The sequence below is a fragment of the Cajanus cajan genome, chromosome 2 (assembly GCF_000230855.2).
Source record: "Cajanus cajan strain Asha chromosome 2, NIPB_CcT2T_4, whole genome shotgun sequence".
NCBI classification, from domain to species: Eukaryota; Viridiplantae; Streptophyta; class Magnoliopsida; order Fabales; family Fabaceae; genus Cajanus; species Cajanus cajan.
In genome coordinates, this window is record NC_138518.1 from 77,607,468 (window position 1) to 77,628,235 (window position 20,768).

At 27.7% G+C, this 20,768-nt stretch overlaps 2 protein-coding genes across 3 annotated transcripts; both read left to right on the plus strand.

The window, feature by feature from the left end:
• Positions 1–10,988: 10,988 nt before the first annotated feature.
• LOC109813710 (putative beta-1,4-xylosyltransferase IRX10L) lies at positions 10,989–14,705 on the plus strand. Its single transcript, XM_020377953.3, has 5 exons — positions 10,989–11,211; positions 11,318–11,508; positions 12,728–13,116; positions 13,267–13,508; positions 13,992–14,705. Exons 2-5 carry the CDS (start codon positions 11,370–11,372, stop codon positions 14,503–14,505), a joined length of 1,284 nt encoding a protein of 427 aa, XP_020233542.1. The 5' UTR covers positions 10,989–11,211; positions 11,318–11,369; the 3' UTR covers positions 14,506–14,705.
• A 2,702-nt stretch (positions 14,706–17,407) lies between these two features.
• Positions 17,408–20,596, plus strand: LOC109813681 (uncharacterized). Of its 2 annotated transcripts, none has more exons than XM_020377914.3 (7): positions 17,408–17,538; positions 17,710–17,899; positions 18,000–18,049; positions 18,547–18,847; positions 18,931–19,119; positions 19,703–19,885; positions 20,024–20,596. In XM_020377914.3, exons 1-7 carry the CDS (start codon positions 17,483–17,485, stop codon positions 20,273–20,275), a joined length of 1,221 nt encoding a protein of 406 aa, XP_020233503.1. In that variant the 5' UTR covers positions 17,408–17,482; the 3' UTR covers positions 20,276–20,596. The 2 variants fall into 2 exon arrangements, with proteins under 2 accessions (XP_020233503.1, XP_082925279.1); XM_083069153.1 differs by having other exon boundaries at positions 17,454–17,538; positions 17,716–17,899.
• The last annotated feature ends 172 nt before the right edge of the window (positions 20,597–20,768 follow it).

A 20,768-nucleotide genomic window follows, 5' to 3' on the forward strand; every position in this document is an offset into this window, starting at 1 on the left:
AATTCTCATAGAAAAAAAAATATCTCTCGAGTTAAATGTAGGATCATTAAATAAAACTACTATTTAAACTACTTAATTTAAAGGATATTTTGAAAAATAAAATATAAATTTATGATATTATTTATAAACGTTAACTATTTTATTTTTTAAATTATTTTTTATAAATTAATTATTTATGTTTGTATATAAAAGATCAAGGGAAGTATAACTATTTTATTTTTTAAATTATTTTTTATAAATTAATTAACTATTTTTATTTTTGTTCCTCAAATTTAAAATTATTAATTTTAGCTTCTATAATTTTCAAAAATTTTATTTTAGTCCCTTAAGTCACTAATAACATATCTATAAGTGACAAGTTAAAATAATTATACATTATCATTTGAATTTAATGTGACATTTTCATTAACAGATATATCAGTAGGTAGATTACATGTAATAATATTTAACAGATTTGTTAACAAAATTTAAGTATAAAAATTAAAATAAAATTTTTTAAAATTAGAAAAACTAATTAAAAGTTTAAATTTAAATTTAAGGGATTAAAAATAAATTTATGTCAAAATTAAAAAATTAAAAATATATTTAAACCTAATATAAAAAAGAATAACTCAATTTAATTACTCATTTATTTTAATAATATATCCCATTTCTTTGTTGTTCGTGTCAACAAAGTAACTACAACTACTGTTCGTGCCAGAAACCGAATCCCATTATTTTGACTAGGAAATTTTGAGACAGTTTGTAATTGTATCTTCCTATTTTATTTAAAAAAATTTAAGTTAAATAAAATTTGAGATTAAATAATAAATGTGTTTGAAATTTTGAATAACTTGAGATAATTAAGTTATTTGAGTGGTTATAGGAGTAGTTAATTTTTCACTATTATTTTTTATTATTTAAAATATAAGAGTAATATCTTAAAAAAATGTGGAAATAAAAAAATGATTATAATCTCATATATCTTTTTATATATATTAGTGAATTAAGATATTTTGTATTTTTATTAAAAATAAAATAAAAATTTGAGTTAAGTAATAAAAATATATTGATCTAACTGATATTGTCGTTAGGTTTTGAATCTTAAGATCTTGTTTTTAATAAAAATATTATTTTTTATAGTAAAAGAGTATAATAGCCTATCAAATATGAAGATTAAAGATTATATTAAAAGAGACATTTCCTTTATATATTAATATAACTGTATAAATATTTTTAAAAAATTAAAATAAATTAAAATTTGATATTAAATAATAAAGATTTTTAAGAATTCTAGTGATTAAAGACAATTAATTCGTTTAAGTAGTTATACAAATAATTAGTTTTTAATATTATTTTTATTATTTAATAATTTAAAAATAAAATTATCAAAAAATGTGAAAATGAAAAAACGGTTAATATATTTCTTTTAACTATATCTATACTAATATATAAAGAGGATACCCTTTTTAGTAACCACCTTGGTCTTCACAATTTTTGGACCATTATACCCTTTTATTTTAAAAAAATTAGAAAAATATATTTTTTTTATCAAATTTAAGAACTTAAAGCTAATAGATTAATCATAACACTAATTAGATTAATATACTTTTATTATTTAATTTTTATTTTTATTTTATTTTATATGAATCATTTTATCTTTTATTTATTTTTCAATAGCTACTTTTTTTTATGAGTAACTTCTCATTTTTTTTAATACAATACAGGCACGGAGTGTCTTTTTTCTGCTAGTTAATATATAAAAAGGATACCATTTTTAGTAACCACCTTGGTCTCTACATTTTATGACCATTATACCCTTTTATTTTTAAAAATTTTAAAAAATATTTTTTTTATCAAATTTAAGAACTTAAAACTAATAAATTAATCATAACACTAATTAAATCAATATATTTTTATTATCTAATTTTTATTTTTAATAAAGGTACAAAGTGACATCACTGATATATATAGTATAAATTCAGTGACCATCGTCATGCACGTAAGGTTGTCTCTACTCTATATCATAGTTTTAATTGCATAATATTTCGCCATAGAGCATTGATACATAGGCCAAGATTTTATCCGAAACTTCCTCCGAATAATTAAAATAATAATATTTTATAATAAATTTATTAAATAATAATGATTTTATAATAAATTTACTAAAATATATTATTATTTTAATTATTCGGAGGAAGTTTCGGATAAAAGTTTCGGACGTTAAATCATTTTCCTTCGCGATATTATTGGGCTAACGTTCAATCACATCAAAATGTCGACTTCTATTAGCGTGGCAATTTGCTTAGGAACATGGGTGGGTGCCTGCTGCCTTGCACTTCTTCTCAACAATATAAATTTAATTTATTGACGCAATTGAAGATTATTATATAAGATACATATTCATATTCATATAATAATAATAATAAGCTTTAAATATATTTTTAATCTTTTAATTTTAAGTTAAATTTATTTTTAATTTTTCAAATTTAATATTATTATTTTTAATTTTTATAATTTTTAAAAATATTATCTTAATTTTTTAGAATACTAATAATATATTTAAACAAATTACGATAGATAATTATGTAGTATTAACTAAATTTAATATAATATTTTTACTAATAAAAATACAATAAATAAATTTTATGTAATAATATTTAATAAATTTTGCAACAAAATATAAATATAAAAATTAAAATAAAATTTATTAAAACTAAAAAATTAAAAAGGTGGATGATTTTTTAATTTTGAAAGACTAAAAATAAATTTATCTAAACCCAAAAAAATTTACGTAAAAATGCCTTGAATTAATAAAGTTTGTGTTGATGGTTGACGTAAATCAGAACTTAACCCGACATTTTTGAAGTCAACTTTTTGAAGGAAAACAAAAATGAGAAGTTTGTCATGAAAGCGGAAGGTTCAAGTTGATAAGCCTAAGTTTGGAGACTCAATTTAGAGGGAGATAAAAAGATTATATATATATATATTATATAATATATAAAAAGGAGAAATTTACTTGTTTTACTCGATAACTTATGTGATTAACATTAAATTTTAACGATCTAATCGTTGAATTAAAATTTTTTAATATATATATTAAGTTTACAAAGTTTTAAAAAAATTAAATTTTTTTTTTATTAATTTAGATCAACGTATAAAATACTTTTATGATTATATATGAATTTGAATTAATAAAACAAAATATCAAATTATGAATTAAAAACTTTTAACTTAACACTTTTTTGTTGAAATTTGATATAAAATGTGAGTTATATAGTTGAATAAGTCTATTAAAACTTATTTTTTGAGTAAATACATTTTTTTTCTCTCTCTCTCCACACACATACACACATATATATATGAATTAAGATCTTTTCAAATTAAGTATTGTGACACCCTTACTACCCCAACACATACATCGAAATAATATAATAAAATTAAGAAGAATAAACTTAATCAAAGTTGGTAAAATGGTTCACATAAAACTTTATAACTGTTCTTTCTCAAATGACTGAAAAATAAAACTTGAAAGGTAAAATTTAAGAGTTTACATATTTTCAAAGAAATTACATTCATTACAATACCAAATCCATATAAATATTCTATCCTAGAAATCCTCTGCCCCGATGCCAAACTATCAGAGCATTCCTATAATTTAACTGTTGGCATTCTAGATGCCACTCGTAGCAGGATCTTCTTCACCTAAAACATCCACAATTTATACGGTGAGAAAAGAAAATATCTATATGCGAAGTACATACAAACACATCAAAATATAATCTCATCATAACTCATTATTTAATAAAATATATACAAGCGTGTATATATATATATATATATATATCAATCATTCATCATTTTCACATCCACAATTCACACCAATCTTACAATTATTTCAACATCCATAATTCATGCCAATCTCACAATTAATACTATGCCAAGACTTCCCCACATCTGACACAAGTGATACAGGTTAACTGTCTCACTCAACCCACACCAGACCAGGGTCACGCCCTCCCTGTAGCATCACTTACCCAGGGGCCGTGCCATCCCTAGTCATTTGGTGTGAGGAACCACAATCACATTACAATCAATACAATCTCTTGCAATTAACCCTATGCCAGAGCTGCCATAAGCGACATAAATGGTGGTGTTAACTGTCTTATTCATCCCACACCATGCTAGGGTCACGCCCTCCCTGTAGCACCACTTACCTAGGGTCGTGCCATCCCTAGTCATCGATGTGAGGCATCACAATTACAATCATAATCACATCCATACAACATCTCATCTCATTATTCAAATTCACATTACGTACACAATTCCACCTCACATATACAATAGATAAGCTCAACAAAATAAGGGTTTACACACCCCTCAAGTAATTTACATCAAGATCATTCATTCTTAACAAGTAATATAGCAATAAATTTCATTAATATAATAATCAATAAAATAATTAATATAAACAGTAAAACCCCTAATTATTCTAAAATCTAGCTCACCGCATTTTCCTTACAATTCATTCTTTTTCCCAGATCATCATTCCTACACTTAGGCATATTTATAAACCTCAAAACAGATAATTTTAATGGAACTAATAATTCTCCAAATTAAATAATTATAAAATTAATCATAATCCTAAAAAATTCTTCCTCTACCCAATTCCCTCATGTACTCTACATATAAATAATTCTATTTTCCCCCGTACCTGGATAAATAGGAACTTGGGCAGAACCTCCTCCTCTCTTTCCTTAAACAATAACCGGAACTAGGGCAAAATCTTCTCCTCGAGATTCCTCTCTCTCTCACTCCTCTCTCTCTCTCTCTCTCTCTAAAATTTTTCACCCTTCTTAGTTATAATTTTTCACCCCCCTCATGCCTCCAATTTATAGGCAACCTAGGGTACCCAGAACGACTCGTATTGAATTCGGAACGGCCCGTTCCGGATCCTTCGAATCTGTGCAAATTTTTCAACTGGAACGGCCCGTTCTAAAATCGGAACGGCCCGTTTCCAAAAAGCAGAACGACTCGTTCTAAAACCAAAACGGCTCGTTCTCAATCTCAGCAGAACGGCCCGTTCTCCCTTTGGAATGGCTCATTCCAAAATCAGAACGACTTGTTCTCCTTGTTAGAACGGCTCGTTCTAGGCTCGTTCCCAACTTAAAAATTTAGCTTATTTTTGTTGCTTGAAACGGCCCGTTCCACTTTTGGAACAACCCGTTCCAAGTTACAAAAATACCCATATAACTTTAATAAAATTACGAAAATGTCAAATAATAATAATAAAATAATAGGATGTTACAAGTATAAATCTAAAAACTTACACCAAATCTTATATCTTGTATAACTTTTTGTATAAATACAAATTAACTAGTCCAACTATGAATTATGCGATAGTTATTTAAGATCATGTATATCAAATTTTACATGATTTAAACTTTTCTAGACATTTTTATCTAAAAATTACTATTTACACATATTTTGAATATTATATTATAACGTTAAAATAAAGAAATGTGTCAAATTACTAACTAATTTTTGAATGAATTGAAAATTGATATACATTATATTAAATATAATATCACATAATTCAACAATTAAATCAAATAAATTTATATTATACAAAAAAATTATTGAAGATTTAAGATTTTCTATAAGCTTCTAGACTTATGTACAGAGTCAACGAAACCTGACTTTAAATATATGAGTTATGATCCGTTAACACTAAATGTAAGTATAAAATATATGTCTAAAAACTTACACAAAATCTTATACCTTAAATAATTTGTTGTATAATACAAATTTAATCTATCAAACATCGATCAATTTATTAATATACGAGTAAACACTCAACTAAAGTAAAAAAGAAAGAAATTATAATTAATAATGGAATGAAGGGGGGTAAAGAATTGAAGTTAATCCGTGAAGGATTAAAGTTTGCAGGTTTTATACTTTTATTGGCCAGCGCTCCATTTCACGGATTAAAGCCTGCGGGTTTCGTTGGCCAGCGCTACATTATCTCTAAACAATTATTTGGACACGCTACCTAATCCCAAAACTTTTATCATCTTATTTACTTTCTATTTAGTATTCATAAAGTTTTATTTTTTTTTATCTATTATCTTTTATGCTAATTTTTTTTACTAGTTATAGTAAACATAAACAAGACACGAGACTCATATGTTTACAATGCTTATATATATAGACAAAGAAAGAAAATAAATTTATTTACTCTAAAGTATATTTTTTTGAGAGATTTATTTTATTTAATAATTTATATTTTATATTAAATTTTAACGAATCAACCTTTAAATAAAAAAATTTTATTATATAAATTAAGTCTATAATTTTTTTAAAAAAATTAATACTTCATTTTATTAATTTAAATTAATAGATAATCATAAAAATATTTTAAGACACTGATTTGAATTAATGAAATAAGGTATCAAATAATTTTTAAATTTTTAAAAAATTTGCAGAAACTTAATTTATGCATTGAAAATTTTTAATTCAACGGTTAAATCTTTAAAATTTAATATAAAATAAAAATTATTGAGTAGAGTAAGTTTAGGTAGATTTACTTTTAGAATAAGTAAATCTCTTATCTCTATATAATTAGGATCGGTCGACACAATATGACAGATTCAATAATTTTTTTTATGAATACAAATTCAACTAATCCAATTATTGTATTTGACGATATAACTAATTAGGTTAAGTATACAAAATTGTATACAATTCTACAATTATTTGGTAGCTCTTCATTTCACTTTATTTTGATCTATAAAATAATATTTAAAAATATGTAAATATCTATTATTAGATAACATATTTAGAAGAGTCTAAATCATTTAAAAATATGCATGATTATAAGTGTATTATCATTAAATACAATGGTTGATTGATTAAATTTATATTTCATAAAAAAATATTGAAAATATTATTTTTTTAGTTTGACACCATTAATATATATATATGCGTATATGTATTTTATGAAGCTATTTTAAAAGAAAGCTTATGGGTAACGTGTTAGTTTTAAAAGAGAAGCTTTATAATTCTTTTAGTTTACAAGACACAATGATGCTACTAAGAAATCCATAAAGAAAGCCACATTTTAATTAGAGCCTAGAAATTCTCCGGCACTATAAATATGGTACCAAACTGTCCATAATCACATGGGTGCAATAAACTAGAGGAAACACATTATTAAACATTAGGCCTCACCAAAACTGATCATTAACCCTTTTGGGAGAGTTTAAGAAAATGACGAATTCCCAAAGTTTGAGACTCTTAGGCCGTGTTCGGTTGATTAGGTTTTGTTTAATAAAAACTGAAAATAGCTCTAAAGTGTGTTTGATTGAAGTTTATATTGTTTTCAAAGCAAACATCTCTTAAAACTGAAAAACATATATTTTTAGTTTTTTCTTTTCAAATTAAATTTTGGGAAACAATAAAACATTAAAATTATGGTAATCGTAATCTCAGAGAATTGATTAAAACTTAAGCTAGCCTAATTCAAGTTTGGTTTTCTAAACCCTTGTTTGTTTCACTCTTGGCCATCCCTCCCCAGTCTTGCAATTGCACCATTCTGTTGGTGTGTCTCTTTTGTTGATGCTCCTATTGCTCTACACAAGACTTGGTTTTAGATGAACAAGGGTTAAGAGTAGATTGATAAAGTTTTCATATAAATGCTATTTAAGTATCAGAAATGACACAAGTTTAAGAAAATATGCAAATCAAATATAAGAAAGTTACCACATACCTTGATATCACTTTTATTAATTCATATGTGGACGATGTATTTTTATTCTTCTTTTAGATAAGACAAATGGTTGAGGCAAACTGATAGCTGTGTGTAACGTATACTAACTAAATTAAATATTTTATTAATTAAAAATATTGTTGATATTACTTTTAAAATAATTATTATAATATATATATATATATATATATATATATATATATATATATATTATCTTATGATATATACTAGTTTTTGATTATATACAAATATAAAAATCCTTATATTAACATTGATATTTGGATTTTTTAAAAAATAAACAGTGTTGTGAATATATTATTAGGCATACATATATAAATAATATATATAATTCTTTTATTCATTAAGTATTTATTAAAAAAAGTATTTTTCTAAAAAAATTGTTTCAAACTTCACATGGAAATTTTTAGACCTTTTAATTTGTTGAAGTAGGTAAACTAAATATGTTTTAATATTTTTATCTTTTGATGAAAATAAAAAATTAAACTAAACATATTTTTTTATACTAAAAGTAAAAAAAATGAAAATAAAATATATGATAATTTTAAATCAAACACACCTTTAATATTTTAAATGTCATAAACACACCTTTACTAATTGGGTTATTATTTTCATTTTATTAATTAATATTTTATTTTAGTATAGAAATCATATTCCAGTTAGCAGTTGGTGTAATAACTCGACAAGTCTTTACATTTGTTACAACTCAATGACCGAACAACGAAAAACATAAACATCAATTAATTTAGGATTATCATGCAAGTAGTACTTGGATATTCATACAATATATGTATAGGACATAAAACATAAAAATAGTTCATGCTTATAACAACTTAAAATATAAAATTCCTTTAATAGAATTGCAACATAATCCTCTACATATATATATATATATATATATATATATATATATATATATATATGTGTGTGTGTGTATATATATAAGTTATAAAACTAAAAGAAATAAAATTTTAAGTTTTCAATAAAAAAAATAGTTATATCAAAACAACCTTTATCAAAACATGTTATCTCTCGTATAACATAATATCTTACTCGCCCTCCAACCTAATCCTACTATGCTTCTATAATAATATGATCATCATAGTTCAACAAACAAAAAAAAAGTAAGAGTAAGCTTGTATATAAAGAAACAAAAAATATAGAAGGCATAAGCTAACTATAAAAAAACATCACAACAATCAACATAGTAACAATATGCTCAACTTATAAGCAATGCAGGAACAACACAAATAATTAATCATGTAAGATCAATCATTTCACATCTCAACGTATAATTTAACAACTTAACAACACAAAATCTTCACAACATAATATTTTTATACATTGTCACACATTTCAATCAAGATATCTTTTACAACACAAATGAATAATTTAAGTTGTTTGACCTTATCAAATCAATAACAAAGAAAGACCATAATATATAAGTCATACAACATAATTTTGGATACCAATATAATATTAATGCATAAATGATTTCTTAGATTTCACCACTTAAACCATAAAAGTTTAGTACCATTGTCAAGTATACTATAGCTTGAATATGAGTTCATCACAACATTGACATGCGTTAACCAAGTCACATGTAGATTTAGTTCGTTGACTATCTTCTCGATACCCTGCACCTTTCTAGTAACTAGTTAAAGATTTTACCTCTCAACCTCGTATCTTACTCAAAATATCACAACATAAATAGTGTGACTTGATCTAACTCTATAATATATCAACTAAGAATTTAGAAGAGACTCAATACTCCACTTCAAAAGACAATTTACTTAAGAATTCATAAACTATAGAAATTCAAATTCTCTAAAAATCTTATACATCTTCTCCCAGGGTTAATTTTGACTTTAATACAAAACAAATTTAAACAAATAATTATTAAAATTCTTAAATCCTTAAAATTTTAAAAACATAAAAAAAATCACATCAATATAAATTAATTAAATATTAAAATAAATATAAAACTCACAACACAATGTTACGTTAGGAGTCTTAGGACCATTAGAAAAAGAAAATTCTTCCTCTCATAACTTTATAATTAAGACTTAACTATAAAACTTTATACTACTAGTAAAAATTAAAACAACCTCATCCAAATTAACTTATACATTCAATGATAGTATATTATAAGCATGCAATTCCAATTTCCAAGTTTCAACCTCCCTTCACTTTTTAAATTTTTTAATAAAATAAAAAAAATCACTTGTTTATACAATCTACGGAAAATCACTCTTATGTTATAAAATTTTCTATTTTAATAAACAAAATCTTTATTTCTTTATAAAAATTGGAAAACATCCTTATTATAGATTTTGTCTCCTTATGCAAAACCTCTCCATTTATTAAACACTACACAAAATTCTTTATAAATTTTGTTTTTTTTTAAAATATATTGCAATTAAATCTCTTATTATAGAAATTTTGAAATTATTAAATTCTCAATATAATTTTTTCAGGAATAACATCAAAGTAACATAAAGTAATAAATAATAAAATAAATTTCCGTTTCATATTCAAAACAAAAAAATACTTTATTTTTTTATAATAAGAATATTCTCACATAAATTTTACTAAAAAAATCACATTCTAGTAATGTAATTATTAATAGTTAGTATGATAAAATTTTTTCACTGATTTTTTGTTACTTTATTTTTTTTATAATCCCTATTATTGGTAATTTTATCATTAACACATCATTTATTTATTATATTCTATTATCTAACGTAGTTTTAAAATTTAAAAAACCAATAATGTCAATTTTTAATACTATTATATATAATTTATTTTAATGTAATGTATATAAAGTGTAATATAGTTTATAAAGTGTTTAAGAAATAGAAGAAATTTTATCTGATCAGTCAAATTTTTAATAAATATAATTTTAAAAATTTTATATAAACATATAAGTTTTAAATTTAAGTACATTATATATTATATTTATAAAATAAGAAAAAAAAATAATAAACAGGTTTCATTTAGCCTATATTTGGTTTCACGTTTGAAACGTGAAAAATCACGTTTAACATGAAGCTACACATTGTAGCTTCCACGTTAAACGTGATTTTTCACATTTCAAACGTGAAACCAAACACGTACTTACAAAATAAAAGAGAGGATTGGTTTTTATTTTTTACTTACTTACTTACCTAGTTAAAGTTGAACCGAAGAGCGTGACGTAATTGGATTTTGGTGCCTAAATGGTTGTCTGAGATGGACTTGTCATCAAACCTCACACAAAGAAAACCTCACTAAACCTGAAAATTTTGCAAATTCATCTTCTTCTTCAATCTTCAACATTTTTTCTTCAAAGTGAATCCACACTGTGTTTGTTGGTCCTTCAATGTTCAAATCTGTCTCTCTCTGTTGCTGCTGAGAAGAACCCATGTCCCTTTCCTTCTTCAAGCTCATCCTGTGAAGCCCCATTGGCAAGAAACCTCTCACAACTACTTTACTCCGTGACTTCTCAACCTTCACCTTCTTCTGCTGACCACAATTGACTTCCTTATAACACTTACTTTCCTTGTTTTGCAGTTGCACCCTTCACCGCCACCACCTCCCTCTTCCGATCATTGAGGTTCCCTCAATGAAAAATCGTTTCTTTTTTGGGGGAGCGAAAATGGGCATGTGGAAATGGGGCTTTTTGGGGCTTCTTTGCGCTGATTTTCTCTTTGCAATTGGTGCTGTGGAGCTGGGCAGGAGTCAACCCACTGAAAGAATTTCAGGTGCCTTTTTGTTTGTTGTCGTTGATTTTAGTTTTTTAGCTTCTCTCTTTGCTTGCCTTGTCCTTGTTGATTTGGGGTTTTGAATCTTTTGATTGTGATCGATTTGTTTCCGGTTAGGTGAGGTGTTGGTCTAACCGCTTTGTGTTTCGATCTTCAGTGTTGTGTCTTTGTGTTTGAGCTTGATTAAGATCTGCTTTGGATTGAGGTTGATTAGGATATTTGTACTTGTTTTGCTTGTGATGTTATTATTTCAACCACAAAGCATTGGTTCTTCAGGATTGAACATTGGTGGTTTTGCTCAAGATCCAAATTTTTAAGTACTAAGCCTTGTAGTTATAGATGCTACTAATACTGGAATTTGGGAGCTTTGTTTTTCGTTTGTTGCTTTTTGAGATGCTTCCTTGGGTCCAATGCTTGTGATAAGGATAAGAGCTTGGAACATGAATGATTTCATAGGCTGTGAACCTTAATAATAATGCATGCAAAATGACGCCTTAGAAGATAATAGGTTGTGCTTGATTTCGATGAACGTATGAAAATTACTTAGAGTATCTGAGACGTATTAGTTTGCCACCCTCCCCCCGTTGGACTTGCTCACACCAGAACATTGTAGATTGGTAATCTTGTGTCTATAGGCTCTTATTTCTTTAGATTGGTAATCTGATACATCCAAAGGTCTATTAGGTGTGAATACAATGTATAGTAAGACACTTTAAGATTTTCTTGCTGGATCTCGGTGCTTTCCTGCTGGCTTCTGAGTTCTAAGTTTCAATTTTGATAATGGAATCTAAATATTAACTCTACAATCTGCTAAATACCTTTTCTTTTGTAACACCTTACTTTTGAACCTTATAAAGCCAGATCGGGGGAAAAGTGTAACCAAAATATGAACGCTGCTCCTAACAGTACATATGTTTAAATGTTATGAAGACATTAATATCATCTGACTACAGTGGTATATAGATTTTGAAAATTCGAGTTTGGATTTCAATTTGCTGGGGAAGTAGCTGAAATGGGCATTAGGTAAAGGAAGATATATTCAAACCAATGCATATCCATGGTCCCTTGAGATTTTAAGGTGTTTATAAGCAGTTTTGTGTACTATTTCTCAATGACTTACATTATTAGGCAACTCTATGTCTGGAGATACACTGTATTCAACTATACTTTTTAAATTCTGTGTGAGGTTGTAAGCATATTGTGGTTGAACTAATTGCAGGTAGTGCTGGTGATGTATTGGAAGATGATCCAGTGGGAAGATTGAAGGTTTTTGTTTATGAACTTCCAAGTAAATATAATAAGAAAATTTTGCAGAAAGACCCAAGATGTCTCAACCATATGTTTGCTGCTGAAATCTTTATGCACCGGTTTCTCTTGTCTAGCCCTGTCCGAACCCTTAATCCTGAAGAAGCTGATTGGTTTTATACCCCTGTATACACCACTTGTGACTTGACACCAAATGGCCTCCCTTTACCTTTTAAGTCCCCACGAATGATGAGAAGTGCCATACAGCTTATTTCTTCAAACTGGCCTTATTGGAACCGGACAGAGGGGGCAGATCACTTCTTTGTAGTTCCTCATGACTTTGGGGCATGTTTCCATTACCAGGTGTAATATTTAGTATATGATGTTAAATTTTCATTGTAACTTAAGTATTTGAACCAATTATATGCTGTCTTGAGAAGTTACTCCTGTTCCATTATTAATGCCACACATAGATCACATGACATGCACTTTCATTGTATTATTTTGTTCCAGGAAGAGAAGGCAATTGAAAGAGGGATTCTTCAACTGCTTTGGCGTGCTACATTGGTTCAAACATTTGGACAGAGGAATCACGTGTGCTTGAAAGAGGGTTCAATTACCATTCCTCCATATGCTCCACCACAGAAAATGCATACCCACCTAATTCCTGACAAGACTCCCAGGTCCATTTTTGTATACTTCCGAGGACTCTTTTATGATGTTGGCAATGACCCTGAAGGTGGTTACTATGCAAGGTAGGTGTTATTACAAGTTTAAAGGAGCCAGTCTGAGTGTGTGGCCTTTTACACAAGTTAAAAAAGATACTGGAGAAGTTAATATGAGATAATTTCTACAAATTAGTTAATATATAAGTTAATTTTAGTTTATGAAAAAACTAATTTCATTTTTCCTTCCTATTTTATTCTCCTATAAGTGTTTTTAGAGAAGTTTATCCAAGCTCATCATATATCTGCACAAGAAAGTTGACTTTTAAAAATGCAATAAATGATAACTTCTATTTATATAATTACTGTATCTTGTGTAACTATCAAAACATGTCAAGCATATTGAGATTAAAATTTTCAATTTTCATGACCTAAAATTGGTGCCTTCTAAAATTCTTATTGGAAATCAAGTATGCATGAAGTTTGGTGCATGCCATGATGCTTTCATAACAAAAACTTAGACCAACAAATAATCCCAATTGATCAAACTGACCATGTTTTGCAATCTCACAGAGGTGCAAGGGCAGCAGTGTGGGAGAACTTTAAGGACAATCCCCTATTTGACATCTCCACTGAACATCCAACCACATACTACGAGGACATGCAACGGGCTGTGTTTTGTCTATGCCCACTTGGATGGGCCCCTTGGAGCCCAAGATTGGTAGAGGCTGTGATATTTGGCTGTATCCCTGTTATTATTGCAGATGACATTGTTCTGCCATTTGCTGATGCAATCCCATGGGAAGATATAGGTGTGTTTGTTGATGAGGAGGATGTTCCTAAGCTGGATACCATACTCACATCTATTCCACCAGATGTCATATTAAGGAAGCAGAGATTGCTTGCCAACCCTTCCATGAAGCAAGCAATGCTGTTCCCACAACCTGCTCAACCGGGTGACGCGTTCCATCAAGTTTTAAATGGACTCGCACGGAAGTTGCCACATGGCAGCACTGTGTTCTTGAAGCCAGGGGAGAAGATCTTGAACTGGACTGCTGGACCTGTTGGTGACCTTAAACCTTGGTAAAAATCATATTACTTTTCTGAGGGCATTAAGATTCTTTATAGTTCTTGCTCAATCCTCCCAAAGTGTTCATAGGGGCTGGTAATTGAGATACCTTTTCTTTTCTTTTTGTGTTGTAAATCTTGGTGTTTTCATAGACAATTCTTTAGATCATGTAATCCATTTTGCAACATGAATGAAGTGAAAGTCTCATAATATGCTCATGGTTCTTGTTTCCCTTGTATAATTAAAGTGTGTCGTCCTGTGTACTGATTCTAGAGTCGGACCAGTCGGTAATGAGTCACGACTGAGGAATATACAACGCAATAAACTGTCAAATTGTACAATAAAAAAATAATGATAAAGTATTTCCTGAACAAAATAAAGATAAAAAAATTACGGTATAATTTATCCAAAATTATTTAGAACGTGTTTGGAAATCCATTTTTTTAACGAAAACATAAAATAATTCTTTTCAAAGCACTAAAATACAAAGTAAGGTTTTCTATCTTTCTCGTTTAATGTAAGTTTTCAAATTTTTAACCACAAAACAAACACACTTTTAATTTATCTTCAATTTTGAGTTCCTGATGTAATTTTTGTAAGTCTATTGAGTAGAATTTAAGAACTTTTTATTTTCTTCTATTTTTTTCACTCCAGGAAGGCAAGAACCTAACTCAAATTCTTTCTTCACTTATATGTATTCAACAATAGATTTTACTATATATATATATATATATATATATATATTCAAAATTATTTTGTTAAATTTTTTAATAATTATTCACAAATTTCACTTTAAAACAATAAGTATATTAAAAAAAAAATAAACATAGTAATATAATAAATTTAATTTATTTATGGCAACAGTTAAATTGATGAGAATATCACATTTGACTCGTTAAAATGTTTATAATGTATGACTCATTAAATAAGTATAGTGGATGACTTTTTTTTTTTGTTCGTTCCTGGAGTATCCACCGCCGACAGCAGTGACTAATCTCCTTGCTACGTTGGAGGCACTTCAAAGGGTGGGATAGCTGGTCCCAAGATTTAACGCGGCTGCATACACAAGGCAAGATTCAAACCCCTGACCTTGCTTAAGCGTGGATCAACCCCTACTGCTGAACTACACGCTTGAGATTAGTGGATGACTTTTAAAAGAAGTAATATGAAAATTTGCAGTATTTATTTTATGCAACTCTCCCCTTCTGTCCCCACTGTGCTCCCCACACACCCTTTCCCATTCTTTTCTAGCTACGTATTTGAAGAAAAAAAATAATGTTCCTTATTCAGCAAAACAATAAAATAAAAAAGTGTTGTTGTAAATTATATTGTATGACTTTTTTTTTTTTAATAATTTAGTAAACATTTACGAATATTGATGAGCCGTCCGGATGCGTTGCCTTTCCACAAATTTTAGTTCATTTATTCTCTGTTTGATAAAGTGGAAAGAACTAAAGAAAAAAAAAAGAGAAAAGGAGAGAAATGTGAAGAAATGTAGAGAAATAAGTAAGAAATAGAATAAAAATAAATATTATTTAATAAAAAAGAAATAGATGAATAATAAAATAAAAAATTGTTTTTATTAATAATTTTATCTATAAATAATAAATAAAAAAGTAATTTTACTTAAAAACAATTTATTTATTATTATTGTTGGTAGTGGCGTTGAAAGTTTAATTTTTATGAAAAAATTATTTAAAAATAATAAATAAAATTTATTTTTAATATTATAATTCATATATTATACATAACTGATCCTTATTTATTCAAAAAGTAAAATTCCTCACTCTTCCCCTCATTTTAAAGAAGTTTTACTCAATGGAACTCATCTCAAAATACTTCCCTCTTCCCTAATATCAAACACACTCCATTTTTTTAAAACTTTTTTTCACTTCTCCTACACTTTCTCTTCCTTCTCTACAACTTGCCTCTTTTTAAACATACCCTTAATGATTAGAAAATTATGAGTACAGACCATAATGAACAAGACCAGAAATTATTAAATGCTTCTGGAATATGTGAATATGATATTCATCCATTTCCACGTGATATAAATTATATTTTCATTTATAAAAATATTAAATATTGATTATATTTAAAAAGGAGATTATCTTATGTCATGTAATAATTTTGTAGGTGTGAACTGCGATAAGGTGGTCATATACTCTAAGTTTCATTTAATTTGACATTTCAATAATTTTTTATTTAATTTTTATTTTTATTTAAACATATTAATGAAGTATTAAATGCATTTTTTCAATTAAAATGATAAATTGAGAATGACACCCTCAAAACTATCGGATAAACTAATGATATGTTAGAATTCTTAACTCAAGATTTAGTGATTAATTAAAATTTAGTAATACTTAATTTGACGTGAAATTTTACTTACCGAAGGAAAGGTTAACATAATTAGAGAAATTTCATTTCTAATGTTAAAAGATCTCCTAAAATAAATATGTTTTACTCATAATGGCATAAAAAAGTATAAATGAGAACGAATCTTATTAATATGAAAAATAAAATATATATTAGAAAATTATATAATAATTTTATAAAATTTAAAAATATTAATTATATTACTTAATATTTTTGTAAAAATCTTGAATGTCAAACAAATTAAATGTGTATTATTAATCTTAATAATAAGTAAAAATAAATAAAATGAGTAAACATCTATTTTTATCATTAAATTAAGAAAATATGGTGATGTTGATCCACAAAATTAAGAAATCATCAAATAAATTTTTAAATTTAACTATCTACCATTATTTTAATTTTTAAGTTTGTATCAATATCATCAGTTTAGTTATATATTTTATTTAATCCTTTTGAATTTTGAGGCAATGTTATTGTTAATTTGTTGAGAGTTATTTTACAATTATTTTAACTTGATAGTCATTCAAGTTGAGGCAATAAAGAAATTGAGCATTGGTTGCAATAAGTTTTGCAGTGGATGAGTATTGGCATGGGTTGAAGTTGAAGCAGCCCCTTGATGAGTTGTTTAAAGAGTGGCACTGGTTTTCCATTACCAGGGTCATTAAGGACAAGGTTACTCCCCTCATCTCATAAAACATTCAAACTCACATCATTCATTATTCATTATACCTTTTCAGCTACAGAAAAAGTTGTACTTGTTGCACTCTTGCACCATAGCCACGTATAACTAACCAACACTTGCTCTCTCTCATCTTATCCTTTTTCTTTATTTTCATTTTGTAGCCTCAGTTTAAGTTTAAGGGGAAGAATGAGTCATAACAGTAACGGGGCAAAGATTAAAAGTAGTAGAATTCTACACCATCTCTATGAGAAGCAGAGACAGAGTCCTTACTATGACAATCTCTGTCGCCCTGTTTCAGATTTGCTTCCATTCATTGCCAATGGAATCAGAGGTGTCACTACCAATCCAGCGGTACTCACATCTTTTCTTCATCTTCTTCTTTTACTTTTATGTTGGATTTTGTTTTATTGTGTATTTCTTTTAATTATTGTACAATCTTCTCACATTGCAGATTTTTGAAAGAGCTATTTCATCCTCAAATGGTTACGATGAGCAGTTGAGGTAGTTTTTAACGTTTAGCTATAGATTACTTGTTTCCAAAAATTGAAAAGGAAGTCCTCACTTTTGTTCTTATCTTCTTGCATTTGGAACCCTTTTTCCCCAATAAGTAGACTTAGAACCGTACAAGAAAGCACTAACCAATACTTATATCTAAATGGCATATAAGAAAACATAGTTGTGTTTCATGCATGTTGCTCACTTCACTTAATCGGAAAAGACTTTTATTGTTGTTGTGAACGAAAAGCAAAATTGCTTTTCTTTTTTCTGTTCACGGAAATTGAATTTAATATCATAATTTTAGTTAAAAATTTATTAAAATCACAAAATTATAGTCTCATTTAAGAAGTTTTACTTGTAATTTTATAATTTTTAATATTTTTTTATTAATAATAAAATACATTTTAAAAAAATATTAGAGAGTACAGTATATCACTAACACTCATCATTAATTCCATACACTGAAAATAAAAGTATTAATTTGATTAGCAACCAAACAGGAACTTGGTGGAGGCAGGGAAGGACGTAGAAAGTGGCTACTGGGAAATGGTTGTGAAGGACATACAAGATACTTGCAAACTCTTTGAGCCAATTTACAATGAAAAAGATGGTGTAGATGGTTATGTTTCTGTTGCAGTTTCCCCCAAGATAGCAAATGATACCAAGGGGACAATTGAGGCAGCAAAATGGCTTCATAAAATGGTTGGCTGTCCAAATGTCTATATTAAAATTCCAGCCACTGATGAATCCATTCTTTCAATAAAAGAGGTTATTTCTTCGGGGATAAGTGTAAATGCCACTGTAAGTTTTCTGATGTCACGAAATTTTATCCAGTAGGATGCAATAGCAATATGCTGATAGTTTGTGACTGTGTATTTGAACAGCTCATATTCTGTCTCCCTAAATATGAAGCAGTAATTGATGCTTATTTGGATGGGCTTGAGGCTTGTGGCATGACTGATCTCTTTAAGGTTTCTAGTGCAGCAGCTTTCTACATCAGTAGAGTGGATGTTACAATTGACAAGAAACTTGAGCAAATTGGTACCTCTGAGGCTCTTGAACTCAAAGGAAAGGTGTGAAGCATTTTGTTTTTAACTTTAAGGCCGTTTCATTTGAGAAAGTGTTTCTTATTTTAATTTTTTTGTTTTAACTTTTAATTATAAGGCTTAATTGCACCTTTTGTTACCGAAGACGATTTTGTGAATTTTATCACCTAACTTTTGAAATTGTATATTTCATCATCTTGATCATCAAACATTGTTAATTAACTCTTGACATAATACATTTATCATTCACATGTCACATGAATTATTAATGTAACATACAAATGATGTCACATGAATTATTAATGTAACATATAAATGATGTAATATAAAGTATCATGTTGAGTTGTTGACCATCAATGTTAGGTTCAACATGTTGTATCAAGGATAAACATATTATATCAATTTTAATTATTGGTGTCGATCTATCAACTATCAGTGTGACAAAATATGTACAAATTTTAAAATTTGGATGAAAAAAGTGCAAAAAAAAAATGTCACTTTATTTTCTGGTTACAAAAGTTTGTGCAGGATAGTCAACTCTTATTCTGTTTGGGGGAGGGGAGTCTTGTTCTTTTACTTTTGCCTGAAAATGTTACAATAATTGTTTTAGGGTGCGGTTGCTCAAGCTGTCTTAGCTTACCAACTTTACCAGAAAAAGTTTTCTGGTCCCAGATGGGAACACTTGGAGAAGAGAGGTGCCAAGAAGCAGAGGTTGATGTGGGCTTCAACAAATGTGAAAAATCCATCTTACCCGGACACATTTTATGTTGATTCTCTTATTGGACCAGATACAGTAAGCCATGTTACATTTACTGGATTATCATATGATCTAATATAGATTAATGTTGGTGTGCAAAAAGCTTAAAATTGAGACAATTCATTATTAGGTTGCTTAATTAAATAACCTTGCCTTTATTTGGTGCCTCTATAGATTTCAACCATACCAGAGCAAGCTCTTAATGCATTCATGGACCATGGTATTGTTTCAAGGAGTCTTGATGAACAAGTATCAGAGGCTGAAGACATTTACAATGCAATTGAGAAGTTGGGTATTGATTGGAATGAAGTTGGATCACAACTGGAACGTGAGGTGCTGGATTCTTTCACAAAAAGCTTTCACAATGTGCTTGAATGCATGCAGAAGAAGACCAAGACTGCGGATTTCATCAGCATAAAATTATAAACCGTGCTAAGGTTAACTAGCACAAGCCTAAGCCAAAAATATTTCCCTCCCACCCCCACACCTTTTTTTCTTTCTTTCTTTCTGTGACACTGGTTGCATATGCAGCATGCGCTTGATGCTACCGAAGCTTAGAACTTAGGCGTGTAACTAAAATAATATTGTGAACCAGATGATTAAACATAATATATATATATATATATATATATATATATATATATATATATATATATATGTTAATATAAATTAGAATAATTATGTTGAATGAGAATGTTTTTGGAAGTTATTATTCAATAATCATATTGAGTGACTCTTGCTTTGATACTAACAAATGTCACTATTTTATGTTTTTGGATATTTCTAATAGTTTTTAGGAGAGTAGTTTATTTATTTATTATAAATATGGTCTTGATAGTATTCTAAAATTAATAATTAAAAATTAATTATTATTTGTGAAAAAATATTTTTATTGATCAAATATTATTTTAATATCGAC